Source organism: Leiobunum rupestre, chromosome 11 (assembly GCF_980474605.1).
Source record: "Leiobunum rupestre chromosome 11, qqLeiRupe1.1.hap1, whole genome shotgun sequence".
NCBI lineage: Eukaryota > Metazoa > Arthropoda > Arachnida > Opiliones > Sclerosomatidae > Leiobunum > Leiobunum rupestre.
Genome location: NC_143394.1, coordinates 20,682,321 through 20,710,000, shown reverse-complemented (window position 1 = coordinate 20,710,000; position 27,680 = coordinate 20,682,321). Strand labels below are relative to the sequence as shown.

General features: G+C 37.2%; 1 protein-coding gene across 1 annotated transcript in view; it reads left to right on the top strand.

Moving 5' to 3' along the window:
* The window catches only part of LOC149921975 (lachesin-like), a 76,209-nt gene extending 48,732 nt beyond the window's left edge, over nucleotides 1-27,477 (top strand). Inside the window, exons 2-10 of the mRNA XM_090163006.1 lie at nucleotides 11,190-11,302; nucleotides 13,490-13,697; nucleotides 15,744-15,914; nucleotides 17,855-17,983; nucleotides 18,643-18,936; nucleotides 22,736-22,819; nucleotides 23,702-23,788; nucleotides 24,985-25,065; nucleotides 26,791-27,477. Of these exons, the coding sequence (XP_090019132.1) occupies nucleotides 11,190-11,302; nucleotides 13,490-13,697; nucleotides 15,744-15,914; nucleotides 17,855-17,983; nucleotides 18,643-18,936; nucleotides 22,736-22,819; nucleotides 23,702-23,788; nucleotides 24,985-25,065; nucleotides 26,791-26,921 (1,298 nt within the window). The 3' untranslated portion in view covers nucleotides 26,922-27,477. The remainder of the gene's footprint in view (nucleotides 1-11,189; nucleotides 11,303-13,489; nucleotides 13,698-15,743; nucleotides 15,915-17,854; nucleotides 17,984-18,642; nucleotides 18,937-22,735; nucleotides 22,820-23,701; nucleotides 23,789-24,984; nucleotides 25,066-26,790) is intronic.
* Nucleotides 27,478-27,680: the final 203 nt, after the last annotated feature.

The following is a 27,680-nucleotide window of genomic DNA, read 5'->3' as shown; positions in this document are numbered from 1 at the left end:
ATCATTCTTAAGCCTTGGCTCCCGTCTACCGCTAAGAAGCCGAGGCTTAAAATAGCTACGGAATGAGACGCGGAAGGGTTCTCTCGAATTCCCAGTTAATAGCGAGGTTAAGGACGCGAAATAAGCATTCGCTAAGCCTAACGACGCTTAAGAAACGTGTCGAAGAAGCCCCAAACGCTTCGCGTTGTCCCTATACGTAATTCTCCCAAGTCTCAACTTCTCTAATAGCGAGATAGGGAATACAGCGCTATAATGAAACGCAATAATTAGGTGTCCGAGGATAATAGTTTACATAAAAAGATAGGCGCACTTTGGCTAATTATATTCTCCGAAGTAGCGACTATCCTCGGACGTCGTTAGTTAATCTTCTACCTAATTTATCCGTGAAGGATTTGAATGGCCTTTAATTAATTTTAGATTTAAATGTACTCGCTAATCGGTGTTAACGGGAGTTCATCAATAGGGGATACCGAGGCCGCGACAAGCACGAAATAATTACCCGGTATTTAGATATCTCGCTATATTTCCCAACCCCCAGCCACCCAACAGCTTAGAGCAACTTTCTTTCTAAGTCACAATTTTGAATTTCACAACCATAAAGAATTTTATCTAAACAATTTACAAAATTTATGTAGTTTCTGTCAAAGAAATTTACCATCGATTCAGACGAATATCTATTTTTTGCTAAACTAAAACTAACCCTTTAATGTCGATTAACATGCGTGTAATATTATTACTTTAATTTAATTGGTTTCAGTCAAGAAGAAGTGAATGAAGATTACATATTTAAAAGGTTAAGGATAAGCTAGTTTTGTTCACCACTTTAAGAAAAACCCCGATTTGGATAATGCTAAATCTATAATCACTTACGTAATTAGGGGTGGCGGAGTGGTTAGCACTTTCGCCTCGCAGCAAGAGGAGCCGTGTTCGATCCCAGCTTGTGGCACTGGGTGAAAACTCGGAACAACTCCGTCTGCGTTGAGTTTGCAAGTTCTCTCCCCACTAATTTAAGGGGTTTTCCCTCGAGTTCTTCGGTTTCCCCTTTCCGTATAAACTTGTAGAGGTTAACGGTAATAGTTAATGTAGGGAGCTGTTGGCTCATTCTCGTGGCATGCGGGGCTTGCCGCCACCCTCCTACGCACTGTAACACGGCCACCTGAATTAATGGCTTCGAAAGTCGCTTGATGACTTAGGCCTAAGGTGGTGCCTTGGGTATTAGCCTAGCTGGTTATTATTATTAAATTAGTACAGTTGAAGCTACTGGATTACACATTAGAGTGATTACATCCTTTAGCAATGCTAAATCTGTAATCCCTCTAGTATAAAGTCAAAGCTACGAGCTTATACACTTCAGTCATAAAAACCAGTTCGGTAAAATTCCATTCATACGGAGCAACTCGGTTTCCCAACTGCGTTTGCCAACCAAAGTTGGGCTCAAAGGTAGGCCCGTGTGATAGGCCTGGGTCCCAGAATGTTTTACAAGTAAACAGCGACTACAGAATCACTTTCCTGCTGGTAGAAATAAAAGGGGAAAATGCATTATGAATTTGGTGACATAAAACACCTTTGGAGCGAGAATACGTGAACGGTGCAAAGACAGCTCCGCAAACAGAAAAAGGCGATAAATATTTGAAGTCTAATTAATCATTTTGAAAAGTTGTCAATGTTATTCTGAGAGAAAGGTCGCGAAAAAAGGCGCGAAAATCCGTCTCCGTATAAACAGCAGATTTTTTTCGTCGTAATCATCCGAGAGCAGAAGCGGTGGCTCAGGGGAAGACAGTTGGACAGCGGCGACCTTAGAGGCATCGTCTCGTCTGTCTTCGTTCGGGAGAGAGAAAGCGGGATCTGAAAAAGTTTTGACAACATTTCTGTTTAAATTCAGTTTTGCGACGAGGAAGGTCGGCCTAGCGAACGCCAAGAGAGAAAAAAGCCCGCTCAAGATAGAGCGGACGAAGAAAAACCTAAAACAAGATAGCACCGTTCGTATTAATCAGTGGCCCAGACAGGGTTGGGCCCAATTAACCCGGACGTCCTCCGTGAATAATTGAATTGGAACTATTATAACACCCTTATTATTTTAGCTTACCCACACTTGAATCTAATCAAGTCAAATCAGTTTCACATTCACTTTAAAGAAGCAATTGTTTCCGCATCTGGCTTTGCTACTCGCAGTTGCGGCATTTTCGCCCTTTGGAAAATCAGTCTTTATTAATGGCACTACTTTACGCCCACTTGGCAACTTCCATACGAAGTGTAGCTTGTACGTCCATGCTTTGTCTATTAATAATTATTAGCGAGGTGCTAAGCACCAGTGTTGGGTAGTATTTTAAATACATTTTCAGTATTTGATATTTTATTTTGAAAAAGTATTTAATATTTTATTTTAAATACTATTTTGTAGTATTTTGTTTCAAAATACAATTTTTTTTAAATAAATTACTTTTTACAATAATCATATTACAATCCAACATATGATGGTATTTTTGCGACTACTTCCCATATTTTATTGTGGATTTCTATTTTTTTAAGTATACAGCAGTGCGAGAATAAACGTGTGATTCCAGTGAGTTGTCCACTGATTCACAATTCATCAGGTATACTCTGTTTAACGCGCGTAGTCTCATCTGGCAGAACACGAAATGTTTTCTACGGAGTGGTGCTAGCCGCTTTGTGTTTCTTGACCTTGCTTTGAAAAGAGAACGTTCTTTGTTTGTCATTTCAGCAGCAGTTTTATATCTTATGTTAAAATGGATACATATCCCCCAGAAACGGAGAATGATAATTTTCCAATAATTTTAAATGGATCATTTTTTAAAGTTGCTAGCTTTGATAAAATTACGATGAACTTTAAAGCAAAATGTATCAAATATATCATGATACTGAAGGCCTTAGAGATCTTTAATAATAATAATAATAATCAGCTAGGCTAATACCCAAGGCACCACCTTAGGCCTAAGTCGTCAAGCGACTTTTGAAGCCTTTAGAAGAGCCCTGTTCTTCAGATTTACAATTTTAAAATACTAAAATAAAGTATTTCATTTTAAATAATTTTTCCAAAGAGTATTTAGAATTTCATTTTAAATACTTTTTCCAAAGAGTATTTAGAATTTCATTTTAAATACTTTTTCCAAAGAGTATTTAGAATTTCATTTTAAATACTTTTTCCAAAGAGTATTTAGAATTTCATTTTAAATACTTTTTCCAAAGAGTATTTAGAATTTCATTTTAAATACTTTTTCCAAAGAGTATTTAGAATTTCATTTTAAATACTTTTTCCAAAGAGTATTTAGAATTTCATTTTAAATACTTTTTCCAAAGAGTATTTAGTATTTCATTTTAAATACTTTTTCCAAAGAGTATTTAGTATTTCATTTTAAATACTTTTTCCAAAGAGTATTTAGTATTTCATTTTAAATACTTTTTCCAAAGAGTATTTAGTATTTCATTTTAAATACTTTTTCCAAAGAGTATTTAGTATTTCATTTTAAATACTTGTTCTAGCGAATATTTAGTATTTCATTTTAAATACTTGTTCTAGCGAGTATTTAGTATTTCATTTTAAATACTTGTTCTAGCGAGTATTTAGTATTTCATTTTAAATACTTGTTCTAGCAAGTATTTAGTATTTCATTTTAAATACTTGTTCTAGCGAGTATTTAGTATTTTAACTTAAATATCGAGAATGGAGTATTTTACCCAACACTGCTAAGCACCTACTACAGTGAACTTTTATAGAACAAAGATTGCCCTGAGTGTAATTCTGGGCGCGCTAAATACAAGGAGACTTATTCTCAGTAACGCTCGACTGCGCGTGAGGCAGTGGAATTCATTTTTACGAACCTTGAATACAAGTCAGTTCGAGCTACACGCGTCTGTATGCCCAAAGTATTAGAAAGCGAAATAAAAATATCAAAATAATAATAGAAATATACAGAAAATTGACACTATACGACTTGTGTCAGTTAATATATCTATTAACGTCCCTTAATAGTGTAAACGTTATAGATGGCTGACCGTTGGGTAATTTACTCAATTCTTTTAACTTGGAAGAGATGAACCAACAAATCCCTGCAGTAAACTATGTATGACGGTAAATTAAATTTCAAATCTCGCCAATTTCGCAAAATAATTCAATTTTCAAAATTTTTTTTATCCGAAATCTGTTACACCGTAAATGTCACAAGATATTTTTATAGCATTGAAAAAGTCTCCTTGTGCAGAGGAAAAGGCAATTTTAAGCTGAATTTTAGACTCGGGAAATTGATCTTTTTAGGAACAAATATCGGTTATGGACGTTTAAGCAAACCGCTAAGCCTTCAACGCGAACTTCGGAAATATTATCTGTCATTCAAATACTTATAAATAAGTAAATAAGTGTTAGAAATAATTCGCATATTTTCCCCAAATCGATGCATTTTTAATTCAAATAACCCACTAACTTTTAACACCTTGCATAGGTTTCAAGTATAATAATAATGTTCATTCTGTTGATATGTAGAACATGACGATTTGGTACCATTTGTCCGAAAGGTTTTCCAAATCTCTAAATGGGGTTGCGATGATCATTTCTCAAAATTCTGAGAAACAAAAAAAGGGTTTTCAGGTACATATGTTGTGTCCATGACAGCAAGAAATACGATGTTATAGATAAAACATATTAATTGATAATCGACATACATTAGGTGCCTTTTAGTCAGTTACCGCTTGTTTATCACATAATATAAATTAATAAGTTATTTTCTATAGTACACAACAGTAGAAAATATGCTTCTAAATGTCACAAAAACATTTACTAGAATATTAAATTGAAACAAGCACTAATCTAATCTAACCCAAGCCAACCTAACCTATATAACTTAACAGAACGTAACCTTAACTGACCTAATCAAATCTAACCTAGCAGAACGTAACCTAAGCCAACCTAACCTATTATAACTTAATAGAACATAACCTTAACTGACCTAATCTAATCTAACCTAGCAGAACGTAACCTAAGCCAACCTAACCTATTATAACTTAACAGAACGTAACCTTAACTGACCTAATCTAATCTAATCTAGTCTAACCTAACGTAATGTAATCTAATCTCACTTAATCTAATCTATCGTAATCTAAGCTTACAGAAGCTAACCTACATTATCTAACCTAATCTAAACTAATCTAGTCTAATCTAACGTAATGTAATCTAATCTCACTTAATCTAATCTAACGTAATCTAAGCTTACAGAAGCTAACCTACATAATCTAACCTAATCTAAACTTACAGAACCTATCCTAACCTAATCTAGCCTAGAAAATCGTAACCTAACCTAACCTTATATAACTGAACAGAACGTAACCTTCACTAACCTAAACTATTCTACCCTGAATGTTAGTTATTTGTAACAGTTATTAATTTGTAAAAACAACAAATTCGGACACATGATACCAATATATTAATAAATTACATGTAGGACATAAAACACCATTTGCTTTTTAGTTTCGAAAAAATTAATTTCGGGCAATAAGCAACAGCACCATTTGGACAAATGAAATTCCACCCAACGCAACTATCCCGAACATCGCAACAGACTGGACTGGAATTCCATGAGCTTCACGACAATCTTTGAAGCTAACGGGTGAAAGAAGAAAAACCGACGGATCCGAATGTCTGCCGCAACTTTCTTTTCGGTGAAGATGGAGTCTCTTCTAATATAAGCCGGGCTTATTATACGCTTCGGGTGAATAGTGAAAACGAAAACAAGCGCTCTCTTCGCATCTATCTCCGCCGAGAAGAGTTAAATATGAAAGAAACTTTCTCTTAAAATTACAACATTGTCACATTTTATTAGAAATTATTTCTCGAATCAGCGGAGCGAATTTCCAATCCTCGACGAAAAAGATGAGAGGAAAAAAGGAAGCGAGAAAAGAGAGGAGACGATGGAAAAGCAAATGAAAGCTGAAAAATTGATTCCCAGAGCCAGCGACGCCGATAGCCCAGCCTTGCATTTCACACGCCCTAAGAACACTTTTTTTTAATATTCAGCTAAGCAAGTCGGGCAAGGTGCTTAGGTTTCTAAGGTACATCACTAGAAGCGATATCTAATTTATGCAAACTGAAAAGTGCGAAAGAGTGAGTGTTCTATTTTTAAGTTACGGGGCACTGTTGATCTATCAGCCTCAGACAGCTTTACCAAAACTAATACGATTATAGAATTACAGAAAAAAGAAACTAACAGTAAAATCAAAATAGCAACGAAAGAAACTACACTAAATTTGATTTAACGTGCGATGATTTAGCTATCATATTTTCCAATCAATGAAAACACGCTTAGAAACTCTAAATCGAAGAGATATCTACTTTGTAGACCGATTTTCGAAGATTGCTTTTGAATTTTCACAATCTTTTCGTGATATCCATTAACTAATCACACATTTTCGGTGATTTACATTGATTTCTCACGTAATCTCGTAATCCCCATTGGTTTCTCACAATTTTTCCGTGATTTCCATTGATGTATTACAGATTTTCTGTTATAATCATTGATTTATCACAACTATTCCGTGATTGCCATTGATTTATCACAAGGTTTCCGTGATTAACATTGATTTATCACAGGTTTTCCATGATATTCATTGATTTATCACCGGTTTTCCATGATATTCACTGATTTATCACAGGTTTTCCCTGATTTTAATTGATTTATCACAGGTTATCCATGATATTCATTGATTTTTCACAGGTTATCCATGATATTCATTGATTTTTCACAGGTTATCCATGATATTCATTTATTTTTCACAGGTTATCCATGATATTCATTGATTTATCACAGGTTTTCCACGATATTCATGGGCGTCTCACATATTTTATGTAATATCCGTACGTTTTGTACACTTACGTGAGTAACTAGCCCTTCGCTCGAAATGTTAATGCTCATTTATTAAAGATAGATTAAACACCACCTCAATATTTCAAGAAACAATTTCCTTGAGCACGTTAATAAAACTTTTGCTATAATTCTTGCTTGCATGGGAAATGAAAAGTATTTACCCCAAATTCCTCAAGAGGTTATATTTCCTTTAAGCTAATATTTAAAGGTTACTCCTAGATTTAAGTAAATATGTTTTTCATTATCTCCAAATTTTTAAAACCGTGATTTTGGGAGAAAGTTGTTTACCGCTAAAATTGGAGATTATAAAGCGTTCACTCAAAATCGCCAGTAAATATTTATATGCAAATTTACATTGAAACACGAAACGTTTTCAGTCCAATTTTAGAGTGGTCGCTGTCAGGTGTAGATTGTGGATTGGACCAAAGAGCTCGTGAGGAAACCCGTTAGGCTAGTGGAAAGAGAAAAAGCTAACTCAACGTCATAGGAATGGTTCCGGGTTTTCAGTCAGTTTCATTGGTTAGGATTAAATCTGGCTCCTTTTGCTGGAATAGGCCTTTAATTACTGCTACAACTGCCATTCCAATTGTAGAAGTTTCAGTTCAGCAGGAATTTGGGTGCAAAACCCCAAAGAATAAAATGGACGCAAGAAAGATGATACTCTTATCGCGCACTAGTTCTACAGTTTAAATATATATAGAGTTGAGCCGAGGCCCAGAATCTCGGTCTTCATTCTACATTTTTAGAAGGAGAGTCGAGGCAGTAGGGAAAGAATCCTTTCCGTACGCGGAGGGATACACAAAGTTGAAACTGATGAGGCGTATTAGTTTAGTTCGGCAGATTTCGCTCTTCGTCCGGGGCTAAAAAAGGTATTTCACGCCAGCTCAAAAAGTGCAACAGAGCAGACAGAAAGCCAGTGCACCAGCACACTGCCGTAATGAATCACTGTTGGAGCCTTTAAAACCCGAGTCTTGTCCCCCTCCCGACCTGTTCACGCCTCTTCCAAAAAATTATTTTTTCCACCGGCCCAGCTCGCAAGTCATCTCTTCATGACCAAAATAAAGTATCTCGAAAAAAGGTCTTTTTGAAATAAAATGTCCGAACCTAGATAATTTTGTTCAGTTTGGTTGATTTATTCCGATCTACTATACCAATTCGAGATAAACAAAATTTTGAGTCATATTTTATAAGATTATAATTATTTCCTCGAAATTGGTTCAACCAATGAAAAATAGTAGTATCAGAACATGAGTTTTGAAAGTTGAAATTAAAAATAACTTAGTAGTCAGTTACGTCAGTTTGCTTCTAAAGCGCGAGTTCATACACATAGAAAGCAAGACAGTGTGAAACACTAGGAAGATTGGCCTTTTTAAATTTAGCGCGTGAGAAAATCCGGCTATTCTTTAAAAAAATGAGACGCTTAAGAACAAAAAAACTTCTATTAAAGAAAAGGCCACCTTAATCAATTTCCTCGCTTTGGGTGTATATGGAAACTAGGCATGTGTATAAATATTCAATAATATCGGCGGTAAAAAGAGCAAAAACATCGGGGCAACAGAAGGGTCGGAAATTGAGCCGAGGCTTAGAGAAACCGATAGGGTATCGAGGTCCCAGACCAATAATTTCGCTGAGCAGCCTTCGGATTGGAATTGGAAATAAAACAACTGAGTAAAAACAGTACATTTCGACAGCTGAACGCCCATAAAAACCGACGACTCAATTTTTTTTCCACAAACCAACGACCGAAGAAAAGTATATTTTTGAAGAGTTCTATGGCTCACGTCAAGTTAGATTCAATTAAAAAAATTGTCGTCTAGTAATACTGAGCGCTTGCCTTTGAGTGATATGAACAAATTGGGCATAGTGGCATTCATTGTCTCGAAGTACTAAAATATAGCCTTGAGTGTATAGAGCACCGAGGGAAATCTTATTGGTTTAAAAATAAAATATAAAGAGGTAACTTTGAGTTTAGAGTTCGAAAATAAAACTTTATGGGAGATCGAGGTTGGAATTTTAATCGTTGCAAGTTTTCAAAAGAATATAAATATATTTTACTCAAATATAAAATGGTGGTGCTCTATAACGGGGAAGCCAAAACAATTTAAATAAATAAATGTCAGTGGAGGGGATGACCAAATCGTTTGTACGATGAAAGCTATCGGTCGCTATCGCCACTGTTGAAAACCAAACAAAAAACGCGCTTTCATCAACCGCAACGAAGTCACCCATACACTAAATCCAAACTGTTCCTATACTCTCCCACAATCTCGAACGTAAAAATCTCGAGCTTTTGTCAACCGTCTTATCAAAAGAGTCTTCAATTTTAAATTTGGCAGCCTTTAGAATGCGAATTTCTCGAATCTCGCAGAAAACCAATCCGGATTATTCGCGTTTTCTGGCAAACTTCGTACTAAATTAATATTTAAAATTCAGACGAGTCTTTAAATTCAAAAAGGAAACGAAACTCGGTCCGTAAGTACTCGAGTAAAGATTTCCGAATTCATAAGATTCTTTTGAAAACGAGAATGGCTCATCTCTCGAAAACCGTTTCGCGTCCATTCACAGCGACGCCTTGAAGCTCCGTTCAAAGAATTTCTCGGCTTTTCCTTCTCTTCGCGAATGCAAATCGACCATGATAGCTCCGCCACCAACAATGCGAAGCCACCCCATCAAGGCAACCGAAGAATAATCTATTTTGCAAAGACGCTATGAATACTTGAGTGGCTTATTTCTAGTTCGTCCAAATGTAAACTCCGAATGTTTTGACTTATTTTTGTATTTTGTGTATGGCTTACGTAGTGTACGGTAATTCCACGGACTGGGCCGTCTCGTTGAAGATGTTTATAGCAGGAAACTGGGCGCACGTGAGAATGACTATACCACGGTTAATCGAAAGAGACCTTCGTAATGGGTCCACATTTGAAAGCGTAGCTGGAATGAAGAAATAGCCTTTGTGTTCATTTCGTATAGTAGGGAAACAAATATTTTGGGAAAGCACCAATTAAAATGAAACAACGTCACAAAAGTAATAAATGAGTGGACAACGTTTACTTACTTCTTGTTCAAACTATAGACTTTGTATTGTGCCAAAGCTTGCGCTACTCTGTTTAAACAAAACATGACGGACAACACTGTATTATTTCAGTTTGTTAGTAGGCAGTATGTTTCATTTGGTACTAGTACGTGCAAAAATAAATAAATCATAATAAAGTGTAATTATTATTTTTCACATATTTCTTTATTTAATGGGGATTGGTTTTGAATACACCAAAGTATTTCAATTAAACATCAAATCTGAAGGACAGAGACACTTATAGTATCGATTGAATTTGGTAACCTCAGTTGGAGTGTTGGGAGCTGTTGGCTCGCGTGGCATGAGTTGCTTGAATTGTAACCCGGACACCTGTTTAAGGCATTAAAAAAACGCTAGGTGACCTGGGCCTAAGGTGGTGCCTTGGGTATTAACCTAGCTGATTATTATTATTATTATTATTTATTATTATTTATTATTTTAAACTAAAAATCAACTTTATCTCTCAACAAGTGGAAAGTACCGAACGAATGGAAATATAATTTTTTATAGGATGAATAAAATTAATTAAAAATACCGTCACATACTAATCTCACAATAGCGAAACAAAGTCTATTGATCAGAAATCAACGTGTTAATTTAAATAAAACAAATTACGAATTAGACCCGATTTTAGCTTTCAATCTTCATTCTGAAGTATGATTTTTTAAATGTATGTATATGTGAATAGGAAATTGGATGTCGTTTTTAAAGAAAACAACAGAAAATACTGACGTAACACTAAAATCTGGAACAAAAACGTAAAAATATTACCGAAAACGAAGATGAAACGTAAACGTTAAAATATTTACATCGAAAACACTACGGTTAAATGAAATAAAACGTTTTTAGCTTTTTCCTTAGTAATGTATCATACGTTCATCGTCAGCTAATAGATAGTCCACATTGAAGTGTTTTTGAGAAAAGTCTGACTATGATTTGGTGCTGCGGTGAATTTCAAATGGAAGAACACATATTTGTTTTGAAGTGTGTCAAAACATGAAACGTAATCAGAATTGTAAAATAATATTTTTTATTTACGCTTTCTGAATACGTTTCAGTTACGTTTTTACTGCCGTGTTTTTCAGGTTTCAATACATTTTCATATTTGCAGACGCTAAAAACACTCACTAAAAGTACATGTATACGTCATTTCCAAAATATGCTTCCTACGTTATATTCTTATACTATTGTTTGTAAATTTTAGGAATTAAATTTTAAAAAGAATTTTGTGTTTTATTTAATAGTTTCAGTAGACGAGATAATTCCGTCATTCGCGGGCTCAGTGGACAACACGAGCGTGCCAGTGGGCAGAGACGCCCAACTCAGCTGCGTCGTGGACAACCTCGGATCCTACCGAGTAAGTACATGAACAAAGCCTTTACTCTATCAAGTTTATTGGCCGCGCTAATAGCTTTAGCAGCCCTTCCCCCTGAATTAATCAAGACTTCAAAACATAAATGTTTAGATAAATGTTACAGGAACTTTCTTATTGATTTGTCTTCTGTATAAGCAAGATTGACGGTCTAGTTTTCTCTCGGCACGGCTGTGGTAGGAGCTGGAAAATAAATCCGTGGGAATCATGGTCTAGTTTTCTCTCGGAACGACTGCGGGAGGGGCTGGAAAATCGATCCGTGGGCATCATGGTCTAGTTTTCTCTCAGCGCGGCTGGGGGAGGGGTCAGAAAAACGATCTGTGGGCATCATGGTATAGTTTTCTCTCGGAACGGCTGCGAGAGGGGCTGGAAAATCGATCCGTGCGCATCATGGTCTAGTTTTCTCTCGACGCGGCGGGGGGGAGGGGTCAGAAAAACGATCCGTGGTCATCATGGTCTAGTTTTCTCTGGGAACGGCTGCGGGATGGGCTGGAAAGTCGATCCGTGGGCATCATGGTCTAGTTTTCTCTCAGCGCGGCTGGGGGAGGGGTCAGAAAAACTATCTGTGGACATCATGGTATAGTTTTCTCTCGGAACGGCTGCGAGAGGGGCTGGAAAATCAATCCGTGGTCATCATGGTCTAGTTTTTTCTCGGCGCGGCGGGGGAAGGGTCAGAAAAACGATCCGTTGGCATTATGGTCTAGTTTTTTCTCGACGCGGCGGGGGAGGGGTCAGAAAAACGATCCGTTCGCATTATGGTCTAGTTTTTTCTCGGCGCGGCGGGGGGAGGGGTCAGAAAAACAATCCGTTGGCATGATGGTCTAGTTTTCTCTCGGCGAGGCGGGGGAGGGGTCAGAAAAACGATCCGTTGGCATCATGGTCTAGTTTTCTCTCGACGCGGTGGGGGGAGGGGTCAGAAAATCGATCCGTGGACACCATGGTCTAGTTTTCTCTCAACGCGGTGGGGGGAGGGGTCAGAAAATTTATCCGTGGGCATCATGGTCTAGTTTTCTCTCAGCGCGGCTGGGGGAGGGGTCAGAAAAACGATCCGTGGTCATCATGGTCTAGTTTTCTCTCGGAACGGCTGCGGGAGGGGTTGGAAAATTGATCCGTGGGCATCATGGTCTAGTTTTCTCTCAACGCGGTGGGGGGAGGGGTCAGAAAATTTATCCGTGGGCATCATGGTCTAGTTTTCTCTCAGCGCGGCTGGGGGAGGGGTCAGAAAAACGATCCGTGGTCATCATGGTCTAGTTTTCTCTCGGAACGGCTGCGGGAGGGGTTGGAAAATCGATCCGTGGACATCATGGTCTAGTTTTCTCTCGACGCGGCGGGGGAGGGGTCAGAAAATTGATCCGTTGGCATAATTGTCTAGTTTTCGTTTGGCTACTTAAGGAAGAAAGCAAGTATCGAGCTTATTTGCGATTTAGAAACACTTGTCTACTTTATGTAGCAATAAAAATTGGGCTAATTACGTTTATCTTGCTTAGACTATTCTCGTCAAGTGTTATTAAGGATTCTATTAATTAATTATTATAAATATAAATACGTAATACTTAATAATATTGCTATATAGCTGATAACTTAGATTTCATTCATGTTATTTTGTTACTTTTATATATAATGTAAATTTGGTCAATAATGTATATCTTATGAAAGTATTAATTTGGTATTTAACATTCTCGTTATGGTATTGTTCAGAAGTATACAGGGTGTTTCAAATGTTTATGCAAAAAATTTAAAGTGTTGTAGAGGGTAAGTTGAGAAGAGTGCCTGTTTTTCCCAAATTTCCTACGATGAGATCAAAGAGAGCTTGTAGCAGCCTACTTCCAGGGGCTAGTAGGCCACACTTTGAAGCTGTCTGGTGCTCTTTTAACTCATCGTAGGAAAATGGGGGAAAACAGGCATACTTCTCAACTCACCCCCTACAACTCCTTAAAATTTTGCATAACCTTATGAAACACCCTGTATAAATTTGGAAAATAAAATTTTTGTATTTGTGAAAGATGCTATTCTTAATACTTTCCATATCCCTCAATATATGGTGGTTTCTGTGTATTACAACAACAAATTTGGTATAGCTACATTGAAGGTTATCTCTTTGGTAAATCGGTTCTTCATAAAGTATTAAATTTGATTAGCAGGAACTACTTCTAACCACGTGTCTTATTTCAGGCAGCGTGGATCAAGGTGGAGTCGAAGGCCATTTTGACTATCCACAACCGAGTGATTAGTCGCAATTACCGGATCAGTTTGAGCCACAGCGACGACCGACATTTCGTTCTCCAAATTCGCAGTGTCCAAGAGACCGATCGAGGCGGCTACATGTGCCAACTGAACACGGTGCCCATGAAGAGCCAGGTCGGCTACTTGGACGTACTCAGTAAGACACCTTTACCCTCGATCAAATAAACTCTCCGTTCCTAGTTACTCAACATTTAATTTACCCAGCATCCCCAGGGGGTTGTCGATTCGTCTTTCAGGGAATCGGAATTTTTGAAATTTACTCCCAATGCAACCAACGGGTGAACGTAATGTAATTTGTTAAATGTTGTAGTGGACAAATATTACAAAATTCCAATTGAAACAACGTGAGACACGGAAAAAAATTATATTTTAAAATCCAAAAATCTGTTAAAGCTTCTTAACTGAAATCTTCAAATTATGAAATTTAAGTGTCTTAAATATTAAGGATAAGAATTTTTATAACCATAATTTTCCCACAAATATCATACGCTATAAAGCATCTTAAAATCGGATTCTAAAACTTGAAAAATTTAATACTCAACGAATCTCTGAAAATGGTCTTCATTATCACTTTTTCGACTATAAACAGCTGTCGATTTGATGCAATTTTAGAGACATTTCATTGAAACGATTACTTCTAAAAATTGTGTTGAGCACTCCGCGTATATTTTCGACTGTATTTTGAGAACAAGATTCTAAATCTCTGTTCTAGGGTCAACTATGAGTGAAATGGAACAATTTTATCTTTTAAAAAACTGCTTCACTCTTCAAACTAGAGTAAGGGCAATTTGAGAGTAATCCGGGTAAAAAGAAAATGCTTAGTAACACAGATATTTGAATGACTGTAATGAGACATTGCTTCAACAATGAAAAGAAATAACACTAAAAATAAATTGAAATTACATAAAGTCGGCTTCTTCCGGCAACCTTTATGTTAGATCGAAGTTTAGTATTTAGCTGCGATTTGATCGATTAAGCGTGATAGACACATTAAGCATCTCAGAATGCAATGCGACTGAAGTAAATTTTGGTAATTTATGTAAATAATAAGTCATCAAGAGACCTTTGAAGCCATTAATTCAGGTGGCAGGGTTACAATGCGTAGGAGGGTGGTGGCAAGCCCTTCATGCCACTCGAGCCAACAGCTCCCTACATTAACTATTACCGTTAACCTCTAAAAGTTTATATGGAAAGGGGAAACTGAAGAACTCGGTAGAAAACCCCTTTAACCAGTGATAATACAGACAAAAACGCTTAAAACTCCTCGATAGTTTTTGAAGACTCAAAATAGAATCAATTACGTCATTTCAAGAATGTATTCAGATGAACAGAGGGTATTTGGGCGGCACCATGTTTTCATCGTGATTCCCGGAAGAAAAACCACGCCCCCTCTACATTTCCTCGTGTTATCTTTCCCCTTTTCAACGGTAAGGGGGGAAGACACTCAGGTACGATCACAGGCTCTCTCCAAGTAGGTGGATAATATCTTCCGGTAGTCATCAAAAGGCTCAGGAAAAAGTGGCGGCCACGTAATCTCTCAACATGAATACGTTCTTGTTCATACCCTTTGAAAAACGTGTCATAAGAACCAGGCATGATTGAGCATTAAGCAAAATAAGCCGGTGAAAAAAAAACTTTACAATTAAGTAGAAGACAACGATGCAAATGGTGAAAAATACCAACATTGTTTCCCACGTAATTGCAAATTTTGATTCGGTTAAAAATTGGGTTTATTATTGTTTATATTTCAATTAGAATAAAGGCTTCGATTTATTTTAAGTGTTTAGAGCCTTGCATTTAGAAAAAGTAATAGCACTTATGAGTGGTTACTTTAAATCTGTGAACGTTATAAATGTCGGCAGTCAGTAAAACACGAATGACACGATACTTTAGAGAGAGTCCGATTACGACAAGCGGACCGTCTTGTTTCATTTTATTTTTCCGGGAATTGGCGGCGGAGGGGGGGGGGGTCATTTCTATGGAAGCGGACACCCGAGTAAATTCTAGTTTGTAGCCCGGGGTCTATCGGGGAAGCGATCATTCAGGGGGAGAAGCCTGGGTTGCTAGAGACACGAGTAGCCGAAACGCGGCGCGTGTGGGTCGGGCGGAGGGGTTGGAGAGGGTTCGCGGCGGGAGAGTGAAGCTTTAAATCCAGTTTTATTGGGTTTTTTGTATCATTAAGTTCCACCGGACATAATAGTGACTGAGAGCAGTTCGGATGTTGTTACCAGGGAAGGATCCAACGTGTCTATGACTTGTAAAGCCAAGGGATACCCGGCGCCCAATATCACTTGGAGGAGAGAAGACAACGAAGCCATTCCGCTGGGAACTAGTCAAGGGAAGAAAGTTCTCGGTAAGATACTGCGCGCTAAGGTATTACGACAAAAATAAAGCGCCTTTTCTTACAAGATGCCATCTAACGCCCGTTTTACGCTCTACAGGGTGTCGCCATTTGCAGAGTCACTATAAATTTGACCTTACGCGTTACGGAAGAGCTATACCCATTTAATAAGCGAGTTGGCCAACTCAATCCTATTGGCTTATTTCCATCGCTGATACAGCTTGATTGCTTGCCCGATTGAAGATCGCCTTATAATATTGAATCAATCCTACGCTTAATGATCGATATATAAAATACTGATATCGGTTAATAACGTGATATTCCGCTAGGATAATAAGGTGCTCCGTTAAGATATCGACAAATAATAAGACTAGTGATTTTTACAAAATATCGGCAAAGTATAGTAATTTATGAGGAAATGTCGGCAAATATCGTATGGTAATTTAAGTGTCAGTAAAATCATGACATTGGTTAAAATATCGGTAACGACATGATATCGGTTAAAATATTGATAATCACATGATATCGGTTTAAGTATCAGTAAAATCATGACATCAGATAAAATATCAGTAAAAACATGATATCGGTTAAAATATCGATTAAAATATGATATCGATTGAGATATGTGTAAAACATGATATCGTTCGAGATATTTGTAAGACCTAATATCGGTTTAAAATACGTGCAAAATATAGGTAAAATTCTGATATTGCTGATCGCAATTGAAATATCGCAAAAATATGATATATCTTAATTATCGATAGCAGGAATCAGCGGCTCATATATTTGCAACCCAATTACCGTCCCACTCCGTCGCAGCACCCTGTACGAGGATATAAAAAATAGGGTTAGGTGAGTGTTAGAGAAAGATCCGGGAGATTCACTGTCGTAAAACTGCGCTGCCAATCATTGTAAATCCAGGGCTCGGCTCACCCGCGCCGCCTTCCTACAAAATTTACAATAATGTCGATGCCATTCTCTGGCTACTATAGCAAGCTTCGATTTCGTCAAATTGAGTTAGCTTTAATGCGCCGATAACAACTTTCCTTTAAAAGGAGCCGCTATTTGAGGTAATTGAAGCCAAACTCGCTAGTCTATTAGAGCTATATTATTTAGGGATGCTCGGGGGCTATTGGCCCCCTTTTACAACCAGAATGTCGTATCTGTAGAGTTTGCCCTTAGTGTAGGTAATGAGCGAGCGAATTGACTTAAATACTATTGGAAACTATCGAGCGATATTTTCTGAATATTCAATTTAATTATAGTCCAGACTCAATTATTATTTTAGTGTATTTTATCTTCAAAAAAATTTGAAAGTGAAGTGAGGTCTCGTCAAAATGTCTCTATTGGATGACTTCATCAAGTTCTACCTTTGCATGAGTCTATAATATTGTTCCTTAAGTATGACAGTTGAACACTTCCTATATTCTCGACAACCAAAATTTTAACCAAGACTATAGTAGAAATCGTTGCAGTTTTTGCAATAATTCCCATTTTAAGTAGGCTAGGACAATTTAACCCCTTTATGTCGTCAATCTGTCTATAGCTCTCAGTAAAATATTTTACAAAGAAGGACAGGTACATTTATGGAATAATGTTTTAAACTTACGCTCTTTGTAAGGATGCCAAACATCTTGTTAGACTCTAAAAGCAAAATGTATAAAAATGGATATTGATTCGATAAGCTACATGATGTATAACTTTAAAAGTCAAAACGTCAAATTAGTTAGATACGACATTCTGTTTTTGGTGAGTGTATGATAGGGAGAAAAGTTGATTAAGCCGGTGAAAGGGGGAGGCAAGCTTAGCATTAGCGCGAGTGCAGTCAAAGTAGAGCGGCACGGGGTTATCCCGATGAAGATTTAGGAAGCGGATTAATATAAGTCCTTTATAATGCAACTTTTTTCTACGTCTCCCTCCTGGTCCTGGTCCTGGTTCCGCCATCCATTTAGCAACTGCGTTCGAGGGGGAGCATCTGAGCATCGTGCGAGTCAGCCGGGTCCACATGGGGGCTTATCTGTGCATCGCCTCCAACGGAGTCCCACCGTCCGTCAGCCGACGGATACTGCTCTACGTTCAATGTAAGCGAGATAGATCACGCTGAGAAAGTTATACCATTGACGCTCTATTCACACTACGACGCCGTTTGCGTCAAAATGAAATTACTTTTATAATATAGTTGGATACTTCAGGGCTTTTAATTAATTTTGATTGTAAACTTGTTATGCTTAGAATCTGTAATTTTACTTCAACTCTTTTAGCTGACTTAATTCTTTTATTCTTTTGATCACAGCAACTGGTTTTTTAGAGCTAGAAATCGAGTGTTCCTAATCTAATATGTTTTTGAGCTAAAAAATAACTGCATTTTCAAGCCAAAAATAAATTATCCAGCGAGAAAATTGTTTAAAAAAAACAGTTTTTCAAGAAAAAAAATGTAGTTTTCAAATGATATAAATCCGACTTTCACAAGCAAATAAATCTTAATTTTCAAGTTACCCAATCCAGCTTTTGGAGATTTAAGTTACCAAATTTAGATTTTAAAGTTTCAACCTAAGAAATGGAACTTAACCAAATCTAATTAAGAATAAATTATATTGTAGTGGAAATTTTGTAGAGACGAGCCGTAGTGTGAACGGAGCCGAAGGTAGATAACGCAACGGGGGTGATGTCTGATGCGGGGCGGGGGTCTTTTAGAGCGGGCAGGGAGACACTAATTAATCCTTCACTCGTGTCTGTTTAGTTCCGCCCGTCATGTGGGTTCCGAACGCGGTGGTGGGGGCCAGTCAGGGCTCCGACGTCGTGCTGGACTGTCATTCGGAGGCCTACCCCGTCTCCGTCAATTATTGGACCAAGGAAGGCAGCGAGGACGTCTTTCTCAGTAACAGCACCAAATACGAGGTCTACGTTCGGGAGAAAAAGTACAAGAATCAAATGAAATTAACCATTAAGAAGCTCGTCAAAAGGGACTTTGGCGTCTACAAGTGTTACGCCAAGAACTCCCTGGGCACTTCGGAGCATTCCGTTCAGCTCTTCGGTCAGTATGACTACGACTACCCCTTTATTGACGCCTCCTAACAGCCTGCAGTTTCACACGCTTTGTTTGACCAGTGTTTTGGAATTGTGGCTAGTAATGGTGGGACCCGTAATTTAATTTCAAATCCCATTTCGCTACATCCGCGGTAGAAATAAACACTCCTATAGATATTTCATTCTAAAAGTAAACCAACAGCGCTCCTTGCGGAAATAACGTGAATTTCTTTGTACTTCTTTAAAACGACTGCTAGGTCTAGTGTAGTACCTGGATGGTACGATAGATGTCGTTTAAGCAGCTCCTACAACCTAGTGTATTAGGTCCAATTTATTGAGATTTCCCGCGCTTACGAACGTTGACTGGTTAGAATTTGCTACAATGCGCCGGTTGTTGCTATTCAAGTACTAGTTTCTCAAATATAACGCGTTCACCGTCATATGACCGAGGCTTAGCGTCCTATTTAAATAGTTATTTATTATATTTTCGATTACGTTTATCAACCGAGATTGTAGTAGATTAAGTATTTTTCCAAGGCATACGTGTAATTTTCTTCACCGGTTAGTTAGTTAAGGTCAAGCTGAAAAAAGAATGATTATATATTTTCATTAAATAATTTTTTTTCATAAATAAATTTAAATAAATTGTTTCTGATATTATATATATATATATATATATAAGTGCTCCAAAATTACAAATTAAAAATGTTAATTTGAGGTGAGTAAAAGTTAGTATTGCGAAATTACACGAAATAAACAAAATTATTCAAAAACAGTGAGAAAAGTTTCAAAAGAGTTAAAATTAAACTTTTTAAAGCCCAATCGCAAGGTTTTAAATCGATATTGATTAAAATTTGGTGTCAAATTTTGTAGATAATTTATTAATTAGTTTATTTGCCAAATTTACAATTTTTATTTTAACACAAAATTTATTTCACATTTTTACTTCGTTATATCTGTAACTGAAGTAAATACATAATTCGATTTTTTTTTAATATAACATAAGATTTATTTCACACTATCAGTTCGGAGAGCTTCTATTTAACATTTTCAAAAGAATATTTCTTATCATTTTCAATGAGTTCATTTGGAACAATTTAAAAAATGCTTGTATTATTTCCAATAATAGTCCAGTAAAAATACGGTATCACCTCGAACAAATTCAGAAAGCTTAGATTTTTGGTTGCCTTAAAGATTTCGGGGTCCTCTTCCAAGTGGTTAGTTGATCCACCATCTTGAAGAATGGCGGCTCCAATCCATTAAAGACGCTACCACAATTATTATCCCTGATACTAAAATAATCCTTACGAAAACACCAGGAAAGTGCAAGGAGCTCCTTGGAAAGTGTTACCAAATGTCAGATATCCGTAGAGTTCGAATCATTGTTACGAAAACGTTTTAGTGAATTGTATAAATGCAAGCTGCCATTTTCCAAAATTACGGCGATATCCTAGGTGAGACATCGTGGAACTACTCACCACGTGATAGAGCGCTCATATATCAATAAGGTCCCCAATTCCAAAACATTTTTTGGCTAAAATGACTGAACTTTTTGAATTACTGGCACCTAGGAGCAACAAACACAACACCCCACACAAGGAGAACGCAACCCGTCAAAAGTCGTGGATTTTCTTGCGTACGTTTTTCAATGGCTAGACGCTTTAGCGCCCGCTGCCGTCGGAAGGGGAAAATTCGGAAATTGTATCCCCCCCCCCCGCCCGTAAAACGTTCATCGTAAAGGCTCGTGACGCTCGTCCAATGAAATTCGTACACAACCCTTCGTTAGCGTGTTTAAAGGCTAGCTGCGTACTCCTTGTGTTTGTTACTCCTAGCTGGCACGATGAACCATTTCGAGAAAGTATAAACAAAATCTTTTATTACTTAAATTTCCGAAACGTTTATAAAACGTCCAGCCTGAATGAAAGAACTATACACTATTCCAACCAGGAAATGTAATTACCAAAATTCGTACGTAAACAATTCTGGGAAAAAGTTCACTAGTTTTAGTCTGGAAACTTTTAAACGCTCTATATTTCCATAAGATATGTCTAGGAGCGATTATATCCTGTTGGGACTCGCCGTAAACAGGCATTAAAGGGGCTGGTCATCTCTTAATTAAATCAAGGTTGTAAACGACAGATAACGAGGATCTTGTCAAAATGTCAGGGCTTATCTCTCGCTAATGAGGAAGCGACCGCCAGAATCAAGGCGCCATCACGGACAAGGACACGCGAGCCTCTTCAATGAGGACGCCGACCACCGCAAACAAAATACGGATCTCGTACGCGACGCCTAGGAATTACTTTTAAAGCGCGACCCGGGATCTAACTACGCAATAACTTATCATTAGCGAGTTCTAAAGAATTAAGACCCCGAGACGCCGCGGACCGCCGGGTACTTGCGGATTAGAGGTTTACCATTACGCTCCGAAGGGGGCAAATAATGAATGCAATTAATTGCCAGCTATCAAAAGACCGAGATGACTTCCTTTCTAAAGTATAACCCCCCCCCCCTTCCCATCTTCATTGCCACCAAACGCATTTTCATTTTACTCGCCCCCAGTGGCGTAACTAGCTTTTCTTGACCCGGGCTAGGGTAGAACAATTATTCCAGGTCCAAAGTACGACTTTATAAAGGGAGATAACCAAACATTTTCGAGTTTAAACTTGGAAGAAATGTTAAAGGCGCTCTGGCCCGGGTTAAAAAATAATTCTCGGCCTAAGCTAAACGTTATTACTGTAGATAACTATACATTGGTAAACCAATAATTCCGGGTCCAAGAGTCTTTATGACAACGAATTTCCGGTCAGAAATCTGGAAGAATTTTTCAATACCGGGCCCAAAAGTTATACTTGACCCCTGATTTATACCGGCTTTTCTGTATCTTAACTGAAAGATCTGCTTATAGACACTGTCCAAGCTAGGAGCAACAAACACAAGGAGAACGCAGCTAGCCTCTAAACACGCTAACGCAGTGTTGTGTACAAATTTCATTGGACGAACCTTTACGCTGAGCGTTTTACGGAAAGGGGAAGATAGTTTCCGAATTTTCCCCTTCCGACGGCAGCAGGCGCTAAAGCGTCTAACCAATGAAAACTGTACACAAGAAAATGCATGACTTTTGTTGGGCTGCGATCTCCTTGTGTGGGGTGCTGTGTTTGTGGCTCCTAGGTGCAAAGTTACATTTTTGAGCCCATTATTTTATGGGACAAATGGTCGTGTGTAATACGAAATTTGTTAAGAGCTAGTTTTGCAAACGGTTTTTTTTTGTGTCCAAATAATGTACATGCAACTTTTAACGCTTTTCCTACCCACAATAGTGGCTGAATGAAATATTTCCAGTTTTTCGTTTACCAGATTCTCCTGGCTAGCCAACAACAATCCATACTCCAGTCAAATCAATTTAACTTGGTTCGACATTCACGCAATTTTTTTTAATGCTGGTAATCTTCCAAAAGGCAACCACGGCGTGATGACCAAATATAATATAGACATCATATCGTAGATTCGAAATCACTGCCTGGAGCATAGTCAACAGGATTTACCCACTTCCTGTCGGAGCTGCGAAAAATTTACCTCCATAGTTAACATGGTAACCAACTCTATACATGTATAGAGACCGGTTTTTCGGACATCACGTGCCGGAAGTGATCTATATTATCTTTTGCCTATTGGGGACGTTTTTTAGCCTAAACAAAGCGCTTAACAACCCGATACTTTTAGCGCTCAATGACAAATTTAGCGCTTTTGCATCACTCTATTTGACACTCGATTATTTGATATTTTGCATTTATTTCTGATTGCAGAAGTAATCCCCGTGACGCTTCCCACTACGACCACAACAACGACAACCACTGTTCAACCTATTACCAGAAGTAGGACCAATAAAGGCGAGCATTGTTATTGATTGAATCAGAGTTTGGGGTCCATTTTTGAGGCCTAATACGAATGTTACAATGTTATGTTTTGCACCTCTCTTTGTGAGGGCAAAATAGTTCCCTAAAAGTAGTTGATCCTAGACTCCCTGATTGAAAAGAGCATTATAATTACGCAAAATTAGGCGGCCATCTGAATTGTCGCTAGTCGACCCATGTAGATTTTTTTCTTTTGGTACTACCTTAAATTTTGGTCATGGGAGAACTGATTTAATTTTAGTTTAAGCCGTTGACGGAAAAACGACTTAGATTTTAATTAGCAAAGCCAAGGTTTTAGAATCTAAACTGATAATTTATTTGAAGCTCTTTTTTTATTCCGAGCGCAATAAGATGAACGTACCGTCAAAATTTTGGGGACCATAATCTGGGTAACTTTAGCAAGGAAATGAGACACAGGGGAATGATTTCCCCTTTATTTGGGCCGCGCTCGCTTCTTCCAGTGTCCCAGAACCTCCGATCGGATATTAGGGGTTAGGTCCCATTTTTAAAATATAATACTTATGAGAGATAATTTTGGGATTTAAGGAATTTAAGTTTAATATTAAAGGAATTAAATGAATTTATAATTAAAAATAAGCGTTTTTTCTACAGACTTGGGCCTAAGGTGGTGCCTTGGGTATTAGCCTAGCTGATTATTATTATTATTACTCAGATAATAATTTTTGTTTAAAATTTTCAAAGAGTGTTCGTTCGTGCTGTAAATGTAATCCTAGATTTTATGGATTTACACAAAACATCTGCTAGAAATGGGCCTAGTTTAAATAAACGTCCGTAAACCAAAAACTATATTTTCTTAATTCAATTATTTTTTTCATCTTTTTTTGGATGAAAACGCAGAATCTTCTTCGTACCAACGAATTCAAAGATTCGAATCCATGCGTGAGGCCGGCAGTCGCAAAGACATGGAGGACGTGACGGCTCGTCGTAAGTGATTTTCTCTCCCCCCCCCTCTCATTCAAACAAGTTGAACGTAACTCAAATATCCGTGTGGCGTATTTTAGTTCCTCGCAGTGTTTTAAAAAATCTCGTTAAAGATTCGTGTTTTTTTAATGTTTATTAAGAATTTATTTATTTAAACTTAAGTAGGTTAAGCGAGTTTCAATAATATAATGACAAATGCTCAATTAGACAAAAAAGCAGACGAGGATGGTACTTTGACCTAGTGGCAAGTACCATCACGAAATTTTTATGGCGGTGCAGCTATTGAGACTATTTTTAACGTTTCTTCGAAAACGTTTTCCCCCCCTCCTCAGCCAGTAATTCTCTATAAGTATAAATAAGTAATTTTCGCCGTGGATCCTTTGTTTTTATTTAAAAACTTTGTTTCTGACAAACAACCAAATAGTTAACTTAAGTTTACAAGTGATCTACTCGTTTTCAAAATAGCTAGGTGGAGCTAATTTCAGGAAAAGGTACAGCCATCTTTGAGCCAATAACGCAATTGAATATTCTGTATTAGAAACCGATCTAGACTTTCATCTTAAAATATCCTTAGAAACAAAACGACTTAATCGAGCTAGAAAAATAATAATAATATCAAGAATATGTATGCTTAGAGACTATGTTAGCATGAATTTTAGCATTGGTCACTAACCCCCTCACGATCGAAGAGTAAGCTCCTCTCCCCCCCCCTTTAAAAACTAAATCAGAAGGTTTCTCATTTGTTGTCGGTCGCGACCGGAGCGCACGCAGCTGATCTTTTCCCTTCCCTCCCACCCCTGGCGAGATAAAAAAAATTAAAAAAAAATAAAAGTTGTTTAATTTATAATTAAATTTAAAATTTGGGATTTATTTAATTAGTTTTAATATTAATTAGTCTTATGTGTATCATTTTATAAAAAGTAAATAGAAGTCCTTTAACCTAATAATGCGTAGTTTCTAGAAGATTTTCCTGGATAGCGGTGGTCTGTTACCGAAATGATACGTTTCAAGCCCAGATGGCGCTACGCGTAAAATAAACCATGAATCCCGTGTTTTCATAACAACCCTTTTTAAGCGCAGACATCATCTAAATAACAAGAAACGAAAAGCTAAAAATTCAAATGGTTCTTGGAAAGCGAGTCTGTTTTCTAATGTTTTTTTCTCCTTTGCTTTTTCTTTTAATTCCGGGGCGTTTTCAGACAAAGACGAAAATGTTTTACCAACCAAAGCGCACGTAATGAAAGCTACCAAGAATGCATCCGTCATTCACTACAAACCCAGTAAGTCTCTAATCGTTTCAGCTTCTTTTCAACCCTTACCAAACATCGTTAACTTTGCATCATAAAATAACAAAATTTACATAAATAAATGCGCCATGATTTTAATGGAGGCTATAAAATGATCAAACGAAATATTTGGTTGAATGTGGAAGTAGATCATTATGTCATAGTAAAACATTATGCTATCTTGTCCTAGACTGTTATTTGGTCAAAGGTCATTTTCTTGAAAAGATTCAATTTATTTTACGACGTTTTAAAACAAGTTTTACTGAAATATCAGTACTCTTTTAGTGTTGTTTTTAATTTTAACAAATTTTACCATAAAAATGAATTTTAAAATTTGTTATGTTTTACTTGTTTGTACCAAAATAATATTCAAAACAGTCCAATTGACAAAAAAATACAATTTTAAAATGAAATTTTAAACAAATGCTTTTAATTTGAATTATTACGTTACTTCTAATAAATGTTAAACTAGTTAACTTGGAAAAGGCATTACTCCTCCGCGTGTTTGTAACATTGTTCTCCCTTAAATCCAACCTTGGTTCTCGTCATTTTTGAATGAGCAAATATTTTCCATAGAGCTTTGATAATCGTTAAATGTAAGACTCAAATCGTACTTGACTAGAAAGTGTAGACTGGAATAGAACTTTAAACCATTTTCGAGGGCTCAAGACTCGAGCGAGTTTTATTTGCAAGGACTTGAGTAATATAGAGTTAATATAATTTTACACGATTTGAGACTCTAGAGAGTACAATTTTACACGATTCGAGACTCTAGAGAGTACAATTTTACACGATTCGAGACTCTAGAGAGTACAATTTTACACGATTCGAGACTCTAGAGAGTACAATTTTACACGATTCGAGACTCTAGGGAATACAATTTTACACGATTCGAGACTCTAGAGAGTACAATTTTACACGATTCGAGACTTTAGAGAGTACAATTTTACACGATTCGAGACTCTAGAGAGTACAATTTTACACGATTCGAGACTCTAGAGAGTACAATTTTACACGATTCGAGACTCTAGAGAGTACAATTTTACACGATTCGAGACTCTAGGGAATACAATTTTACACGATTCGAGACTCTAGAGAGTACAATTTTACACGATTCGAGACTCTAGAGAGTACAATTTTACACGATTCGAGACTCTAGAGAGTACAATTTTACACGATTCGAGACTCTAGAGAGTTCAATTTTACACGATTCGAGACTCTAGAGAGTTCAATTTTACACGATTCGAGACTCTAGAGAGTACAATTTTACACGATTCGAGACTCTAGAGAGTACAATTTTACACGATTCGAGACTCTAGAGAGTACAATTTTACACGATTCGAGACTCTAGAGAGTACAATTTTACACGATTCGAGACTCTAGAGAGTGCAATTTTACACGATTCGAGACTCTAGAGTACAATTTTACACGACTCGAGTACTCGAGCGATTCTAATTTACCGGAACTGGAGGCATGAGCTAGTCTTATTTTCAAAAAAACTAACTACTCGAATGTGTCCAATTTTCTAAGACTTGAGTAATCGATTAAGTCCAATTTTTCAGTACTCGAGTACTCGAGTTGGTTCAAATTTTCAGGACTCGACTACTCGAGCAAGTCCTACTTTCCACCACGTTTTCAAAGTTGTCCTAAACAATACTAGTCATACCTCATTTTATTAGAAATGGAGCGACCTAAGCCTAATAATTGTTTCCCCCGCAGGTACAAACTCGAATCCAAATGGCATGGGAGGGTTGAACTCATCACGGATTTGTGGCGTTTGCATCGTAATATGGACGTTAGCGTTGGTCATGTTACGTCACGGCAACGATATCGTCAAGCGCTGCGCGTGAAAAAATGTAAACGGTGAAACGTTTATAGACGTGCTCAATAAAGAAAACAATGATTGTGTTAGCGACGCCATCTGTTGACCAAAATCGAAATGAGTTCCGAAATTGCGATTTAAAATTATAAGAAACCTGGCTCCGTCCTAGACCAAGATTTAAAGAAATAAATGATTTCGCGGCGCTCAGTCACGAAGACGAAATTGAAGTGTTTTTTACAGCGAATTTTTCTAGAATTGAACAGACTACCTTCTAAGCGCGTAGATAACCAATATTACACGCGCTTCCAATACGATTTTTAACAACGCCGTTAATTTGAAATGGAAGTGGCCATATTGACTGATAACAATAAGTGGAACCGTGAAAATGGTCTGGATTATCCTCGATTACGGATGACAATATAAACAAGAACACGTTTATTCAGCGGAGAATGTGCGTACTAAATCAGGGGTGCCTAAATGGTCGATTTCGACTTTCAAAATATTGATCACTAAAATACACCAACATTTGTCTTTTATGTAAAACTATTTACTACAAACAGGACTATCTCGACTTTGAAAATGGTGACCTCAAACCTTGAAAATGGTAATTTCGACCTTCAAAATGGTGATTTTTTAAAATTCAAAATTTGGGCACTCCTGCACTAACTTTACACTGCGTTAAAAGAGATTAGCAGATTTAATAATTATCTTAAGGCCAGCTAAATTTATCTACATGAATGCTTTTCATGTTTATTTCATTGTTTGGAGTAAACAAAATCATGTTTAA